General features: G+C 47.7%; 1 protein-coding gene and 1 long non-coding RNA gene across 2 annotated transcripts; one reads left to right on the top strand and one right to left on the bottom strand.

Moving 5' to 3' along the window:
- Positions 1 to 263: 263 nt before the first annotated feature.
- LOC142605279 (uncharacterized) lies at positions 264 to 3,542 on the bottom strand. Its single transcript, XR_012838988.1, has 4 exons — positions 3,450 to 3,542; positions 2,625 to 2,831; positions 1,987 to 2,198; positions 264 to 1,873 (listed from the first exon to the last, which is right to left on the bottom strand). It is a non-coding gene; the product is annotated as an uncharacterized LOC142605279 (long non-coding RNA).
- Positions 3,543 to 3,850: 308 nt separating this feature from the next.
- OAZ1 (ornithine decarboxylase antizyme 1) lies at positions 3,851 to 8,007 on the top strand. Its single transcript, XM_075776406.1, is given in 6 exon segments — positions 3,851 to 4,055; positions 6,458 to 6,515; positions 6,517 to 6,603; positions 6,729 to 6,901; positions 7,394 to 7,479; positions 7,578 to 8,007. Coding segments are annotated over 6 exon segments (651 nt in total). The 5' UTR covers positions 3,851 to 3,939; the 3' UTR covers positions 7,709 to 8,007.

The following is an 8,007-nucleotide window of genomic DNA, read 5'->3' as shown; positions in this document are numbered from 1 at the left end:
AAATCAGAGTTAGATTAATTCCCATGATACTGCTAAATGTCATAAACATCTATTCCCACATTCAAGAAGAGCTACGCCGGCTTGATGAAGCTAAGCAGAAAATATATGGGGGTTTCTGCTACATGTCAAATATCAGGTTTTTTCCATTCACCTTCACTGGAGCTTTGTTACTACTCTAGAACATGGATGCTTCAACGAAGGCTGCAGCAGCCCACCCTCTGATAGCCTCCTCAGCGGCAGAAAACCACACAAAAGCACTAATGTTGGCAGCCGTGTTATTCAGTTATGTTTTAATCACAAACAACAGAAGTTTCTCTTTCCTTCTCTAAATACAAGATGCAATACAACTACAGTATCAAGAGCAGGATTTCAGAACTGGCAAGTCTTATAAGTGTTTCAGGTCCTGTGCATCTTTCCGAGCACTAGTTTCATGTCTATAAAAGCTTGACAAAGAATCATTAACTGGCAATTTTCACTAATGTTTGAGACCTCTTTTGTTAGAAGAGGCTGAAAAGCATGCTGAAACAAGCTAAAAAAAGGAAAATGAAGGTCTAGAAAATGAAACTCCTTGGGTTTCCTCAACTGAAACAATTTCAACTTAGATTCCTAACGTGGAGTTAGTTAGTGCTTCTTTTGTACTTTCTCTGTTAACAGGTCTAGTTACTGAGTAACTCAGACTGTACAAGATATTTTCCCAGGTCGTTTCACACAGTCTAATTGCTACGACCTGCTTCTGTAAGAACACAGAACAACTGGGACTCGTTGCATGCTCTCTCCTCAGAGGAGTGCAGTGAGCAGTTCAGGAGAGAATTGATGTAAGCTCCCGCTGCATCTCCTGCTCTGGGGACTATGCCAGTCCTTTGAAACACGTATTTTTTGGAGATGGTAGTTGGGAGTCAGCAGAATGAGGGGGCCTTTGATAGGGTATTTGTGGACACCAGCATAGGACTTGGGATGAACTAGAGCCTCAGGACTTCGATGGATGAAATTCTCTATTTGCACTTGTCCATCTTGTCTCTGTGTTGAAAGCTGCTGTGCCACAGCAGACGCGGGCAAGCAGGAAAGGATGCCCGCACATCAGCTGTTAGGCTTCACTGCCCAGCGTATTAGAGAACAGCAGGGACTGAGATTGGGTTTGGATGATGATGCCAAAACAGAAATGCAGCTGGAGTAACTGAGACACCGACACACGGTTACTTCTGCCTCCTCTGCTGCCATGGGCAGGGTAATCACAGCAAACCAGTGGTAAAAAACCAGCTGGAGACAGCAACATCTCAAACTGCTTCAGCTGGTAATCCTGAATTGTGAGTCAGAGGCTTCTCTGTGAGGATTTATGAATCGCTGTCACTGCTAAACTGGAAGTCAGGCTATCTCAGCAAAACTGCAGCTGGAACTAATCCCTCATGATATTTAATGCACAAACCCAGACCAGGTTGATTGGGCTTTGTGCAGACTACAGAGCTGCAGCGTTATCCAGGTCGCTCGGCTGTAAAACAGAATGATGGCCCATTGAGATGACAGGTATCCAAAGGGCAAAGCTGTTTCCAGTGCCACAGTGAAGAGGAAAGCAGCTGCAAAGATGATGTCTTCTGACACAGCACCATTATAAGGAATTACAGTCAGATTACTGCATAAATAATAAATGCCATTGTTCAAAATAATGAAACCTATCACAAAATGCTAAGGCAGATCCATCCCCACATCAGGAAAACCTTTCTAATCCAACACACAAAGCATGAATTGCTAAATCTTCTCCATTGTGCTTCATTTGGTCCGGATGTTCCTGAATTGCAGCTATCCTATTGTTTCAAGTTAGTCTCTGGGTAATGCATTAAGTGGCAGTCAGCTTCCCCTCCATAAATCAACAGCAAATCTAGAGAGCGAGGTGAAAGCAAGCACTAATGTCTCAGCTATGTTGTGTTCTGCAAGTTAAGCGCAGATACCTGCAGCAGGAAAAGGTTTTTTTCTCTTGTACCTCTTACTTACCATGATTCCCAGACTAGTCACTGGCTGCTGACCAGGCTAGGCTTCTCATCTAAGCTGCAGGAGAACAGACAGCGTTTTCTTTTGGCAAATACGCTTTGTTCCATCATAGTCAATCAGAGAAGTTTCAGGACACAGAAGGTGGGTGGGGATTTAAACACTTATCCTTGTGCAAAGTGGAACCACTCAATGGACTATCCATGCGCCCAGAGCTCCTGGATGGGAATATTTTAAAGCAAATAAAAATAAGCAATATAGTAAAAAAAAAAAAAAAAAAGGCAGCCCAAATGCAGCTATGGTACCTGAATGAACAAAAAAGAAATACAGCCATCTACAATTTTTTCTTTTTTTTTTTTTTTTTAGAAAACCATGATTTTGAAAATCATTATCACATATTTTTAGTAGTTTTCTTTGACTCTATAAAGACCTTTTCCACTTAATTTACGAGGCATACCTGAATGGAAACTCAATTCAGCATCATTTAAACCATTGTTTTGAGCTTTCTTTCCATACAGGATAAGATCCACTGCTTAAGACATGCCCTGACTTCTGTGATGTGCTTCTGACTCGGTTTTCAGGCTGAAATGGTCAGAAACGGCCAAGTCAAAGATCTCCTGTCATGGAAATCATAACCTATTTACCTTTTGTATGCGTTTGCTGCTTTTAAGATGAATTTTGAAGATTGACCCCCCACCCCCAAGGGATGAATCTGTGTTTTCATCAATATTGTCCAAAAGAGAAGAGGGGTGTCTGATTTTCAAATGCACATCCTTCCCTCCAGACCTTGTTCTTCCCACGGGGCCGCAGAAAGACCCAACCGTGTTCCCAAGCCTCGGATTTCCAAAATCCTTGGAGAGGAGATGAAAAGCAGAGCAGACGAAAAGTCAGGGGAGCGTTACGGGCTGTTTGTTATGGGGGTGGGGACGCAGCCCAACTTCTGCTCTGTAAATAACCAGGATTTATTCACTTCCTCACGAAGGCGCAGCACGAAGCCTTTTTTCCATTTAAAAAGATTACCACCAACCATCCCCCAGACAACCCGAGCTATAAATTACTGCCGCTGGCCAGCACAAGGCACAGGCCGAGGGGAACCGGGACCCCAAAACCGTGTCACAACTTCAGCCCGTCCTTTCAGGGACCCCCTCCAGTACTTGGGGGAGTTTTAAATCATTTTTTTAATTAAAGTTTCTCTCAGCATTGAGTCGAAAAACGCTTCGCGTGACAGATCGGAGGGTGGCGATGCCCCCCCGGCCCGGGGCCGGCTGTTCCCCACAGGATGTCCCGCTGCCGGGAGGCAGCCCCGGGGACTGTAAAGCCGGACCGTGCCGAGGCCGGACGGTGACCCGATTCTCCGTGCCCAGCCGCAGCCACCCCCCCCGGCCACGGCCACCGCCACCGCCCCGCTCTTCCCCTCACCGGCGCATGCGCCAGGCCAGGGCTGGCCCCTCCCCTCCTCCGCAGTTTACCTCAGCCAGGCGGGGGCGCGGACGCGGGACTCGAACCGGCGGCTCTACGGGGAGTGAGGGCTGCGGAGCCGCGGCGGAGCCTCCCGGCCGAACCCCGCCAGACCCCGCCCACCCACAGCGGACGTAGCCAATCAGAGACCTCTATTCCCTCTCTTTCTCCGTCCTGACGCTCTTCTAACCAATGCTGAACCCTCTCAGGCTGCCAGCCAATAGCAGCCAGCCAAGAGCTCTCTGTTCCGCCCCCCGCGCTCCCTTCAGCCAATGGGAAGGGAGATTTTCTAAGGGACAATCGGGCCGTTCACCGGACGGGAGCCCTTTCCCGGTCGGGGGGCGTGTCCCGCCTCGCGGGGCGTTGCCGTGGCGGGAGGCGTGGCCCGGGGAGGGTATATAAGGACCTACTGCAGCCCCGCTGCCATTTTGTGTAGCAGCGCCTGGAGAGCGGCCGGCGGGAGGCGGCGGAGGGTTTCGGGGTTCGGACCAGAGCGGCCGGATGGTGAAATCCTCCCTGCAGCGGATACTCAACAGTCACTGCTTCGCTAGAGAGAAAGAGGGGAATAAAAGCACCATCATGCCCGCTGTGCTGAGCCTCAGTACCGGACAGAGCAGGTGAGGGGCCGGGGCCTCCCTCAGCCTTCGCACCGCTGGGCGCTCGCCGCCTCCTCCCTTCCCCTCAGGGCCCGTCCTGATCCTCCTCCTCCTCCTCGTCCCTCAAGCGCCTGTCGCCTCCCCCGTGACCGGGGGGAGGGGTGCTCCGTGGCGGGTGGGGGAGGGGCGGCCCGCGCCGCCGCCTCAGCGCTGGGCACTGCGGCCTGGCCTCCTCCCCGGCAGAAAAAGGGGGGGAGGGAAGGGAAAAACATGAGGAAAAAAAAAAAAAGGGTTTGGTTTGGTTTTTTTTTTTGAACGCCCAAGGCGGCGCCGGTTGCACCCACTCCTCGGCCCGGTGTGACTGGCCGCCGTGCCGGGCGACACGTCCCCCCCTCCCCCGGGGCGGGGGGAGCTGCCCGCGGCCGCCACCCCCCTGAGTCGCCTCACACACACCCGGCTGCCTCCCGCCATGTGCCACGTTAGCTGCCGTCCGCCTGCGGGGAGAGCTCCCATCGCATCTCCGGACTTGTCATAACCGTGGGAGGAAGCCTTGAACAACGTACACCGGGCCCTGATGGGGGGCGGCTGGTCCGTAAGCTGCTCCCGAGCAAGTTAACGGGGCTGAAAGGTGCCTGGAGACAAAAGCCGGGCTGGAGGCAGGGCCTGTGGGTGCCTTCTTCCTACCGGGGGAGAAAATGCCACCAATTAGGCAAAGATCTCAAAGGATTGAAAACTGTTATCCCCTTATGCAATCGTAGATACGAGGGTGCTGAGCGTGTTAGGAGAGCTGTTTAAAACTCAACCAAAAGGTTAAACGATCCCGACAGATGCTGGGAAGAAAATACCTGAGTCAAGGTGACTGGTGTAGAGTGAGGCAGGCTTAGGACATCAGTCTGCCTTGTGTCGAGGAAACCATATGCGGACCATGAGAGGAGTTTCAGGGGTTTTTTAAGGAAGCCATTTTTATACTTGACTGCTGTTTAAAGATTATTTTTTTTCCAGAGGAGTAAGTGCACACAAACATCACTCTAAAATATAGACTTGATTGCAAAGTGTAGGCAATTATGCACAGCATTTCACTGGTCAAGAGGTGAAATTGTGTAAAGGATTGCCACTGCACACCTCTGAAGGGGGGGGAGGGCGTAAAGGCTTATTTGCAAGCATCATTAGGAATGTGTAGCTTTACGATCATTCTGAGATAAAATAAGTAGTGCTAATACTAAAGAAAAGTGCCTCTCTTTCAAAGAGCCTAAAATAATGGATTGATACTCATTTAATTGAGAGGATAAATTTTATTTCTTTAATAAAACTTTGCAGTTGCTGTGCTTACTAATGACTTCCAGCATATAATATTTGACCTATCTGGCCATTCAGTGCCTTTCTAATATGGATTATTCATCACAAGTTTCAAGTTCATTAGGAAAAAAAAAGAATCAAACTCGTACAAACTGTGCAAAATGGTGGATTATTTTGTACATGTTTATTCTGATTTGCAAATGGCTGCTGGCACTCACAGACAGGACGATTGTGAAAATTTCCCTAAGGGCCTTGATTGCTGCATCTGCTGAGATGACGCAACTCAAGAGTGAGCCTGCAGGGTGAAGGATGGTGCAGAGGGAGGGGCCACTCAGCACAGCCTTTGCTCTTCCTACACTAGAAGGCTTATTCGCTTAAGAAGGCTTGTATGGATGGGGTAAAACTTATGTTCAAACAAGAAATACGTTTTGTATCTTGAGGATAAAATTCTTAACGTTAAGAACTGAACTTAGCAGAGCAGTGTAAAATTGTTCTGAAGAATTCAGGAGAAAGGTTTTCAGATATTCAGGTGTGGTCTCGAAGTTAAAACTGGTGAGCTTTGTGTCTGAGTGTGGTGAAAGCATTTGAGGTTGTGACATCTGTGAGACTTAATGTAATTTTCTGACCTCAAGCCAAGAGTGCTGATGCAAAGGCCTGCAGTAATTAGGGTCGTATATCAGAGGGAAAAATATCCCTAGCTCGCTGGGCCAGTAGAGTCTTGATAACTTAGGAGAACAAGCTGGGGGAGAAAATGGGATCTTGCATATGTGATAGCAGAATGATTCTTCTCTTGAGATCAGGTCAAGCACGCTGCTGCCTTGGTATAGAAACATACCTTGCTCACTTCACGCTAGGAGTATTTTCATCTCCCACTTAGTCTTCCCCTCAAAACACTGCAGTAGTAGCTTTCTGACCCTTGTGGGTCTGTGTGCGAGGCAGTGTTCCTGTCCCTGGTCTGGAGGTTCCTTTGTCTTCCCGCATCCTTGGGTTGCAGTGAGAGGAGTTCCCTTTGCCTAGGTTTGGGGTTTTTTTTTTTAAAATCTTGCCATCTGATCACTATTTAAAACCTAGAATTCACCGGCCTTTGTCTTGCACTGCCTGTCTCTCTAACTGTGATCCCTTTCTAGTTCCAGGGTTCCCTTCAATTGCTGTAGTAACCTGGGTCCGGGGCCTCGGTGGTGCTCCTGATGTCCCTCACCCACCCCTGAAGATCCCAGGTGGGCGAGGGAATAGTCAGAGGGATCACAATCTTTCAGCTAATTTATTTTATTCGGTGAGTATGAATAGTACTAAGCGGCTTGCTATGGGAAGCTTGAAGGCATTTCTTGCCTCAGGCCTATTAGTGGGAGTTATCCCTTCTCTAAAATGAAAATAACTTTGCATATATTATTGCTACAGGATAATCGGCTGAATGTAACAGAAGAACTAACATCTAATAACAGGACAAGAATTCTGAATGTCCAGTCAAGGCTTACAGATGCCAAACACATTAGTTGGAGAGCAGTGCTGAACAACAACAACCTCTATATAGAAATTCCCAGTGGTGCTCTGCCTGAAGGGAGCAAAGACAGGTGGGTAGAATAAAATCTGACTGCAGTTTAACTTGCCTCTGGCTTGAAGGCCTATCAGTAGGGTGGAATAACACTTTGCTGTTATTGATGTTCACTTCTGTTTTTCCGGAAGTTGAAGTCTAATTGTGGTGCTTGATGCTGTCTTGTAAGAGGCTGCAACTAAGTGATCCTGGTCTGAGGGCTGCTTCTACCTGTGTTGTCAGGCAGAACACCCAGCTCTGTGATCTTGAGCTGTGCTCCCAGGTACTGGGTGGCTGCTTTTATCCACTGAAAACCCCAGCCGGGTTCTGTCACCGCAATTCTTCTGCCGTAACACAAAAGCATGTTTTCTGTGTTCCTGAAGACTTAGATTTCTGCTTCAAGCTAAACCTAGGGCTCAGGGCTTTCCTCTCCCACCTTTGCGCCTGTGAGCTTGGCTCGCAGGGCCTTGCTGACTATCTCTGAAGGAAATGCTTGCTCGTGTGCATTGAACACCTTGTATTTGCCTTGCAGTTTTGCGGTTCTTCTAGAGTTTGCTGAAGAACAGCTTCGAGTTGATCATGTGTTCATTTGTTTCCACAAGAACAGAGATGATAGAGGTAGGTGTTACCTCATAGCACTGTTTCTAGAGATGTGGATGCTTTAATTGTACGGTATCAAATGGATGAAACTTATTTTCTGCTTTTTTTCTTTCTAGCTGCATTGCTCCGTACTTTCAGCTTTTTGGGCTTTGAGATTGTGAGACCAGGGCATCCCCTTGTCCCCAAGAGACCAGATGCTTGCTTCATGGCCTACACGTTTGAGAGAGACTCATCAGAAGAAGAATAGATTGCAATGTTTGCCTCTTAGAGCTTTCTTGTTGTCTATAAAGATGATTCTGTAGAAATTTTGTCAACATCTATTACAGTATATATAACTCTGTATGAAACATTGTGACCAACTGCTCTGGTGGTGAGATGTTGAAAATTTCAGACTCCACATCTTTTTCTGGATTTGTGCGCATGTTGTGGTTGTGCAAATAAATGCTCCCTCCAAATTAGCAGTATATTTCTTGAAGTTTAATATTGTGTTTGTGATACTGAAGTATTTGCTTTAATTCTAAATAAAAATTTATATTTTACTTTTTA

Source organism: Balearica regulorum, chromosome 26, assembly GCF_011004875.1.
Source record: "Balearica regulorum gibbericeps isolate bBalReg1 chromosome 26, bBalReg1.pri, whole genome shotgun sequence".
In the NCBI taxonomy this organism is placed as follows: Eukaryota; Metazoa; Chordata; class Aves; order Gruiformes; family Gruidae; genus Balearica; species Balearica regulorum.
The sequence above is the reverse complement of the archived record's forward strand: the minus strand, read 5'-3'. Positions and strand labels throughout refer to the sequence as shown.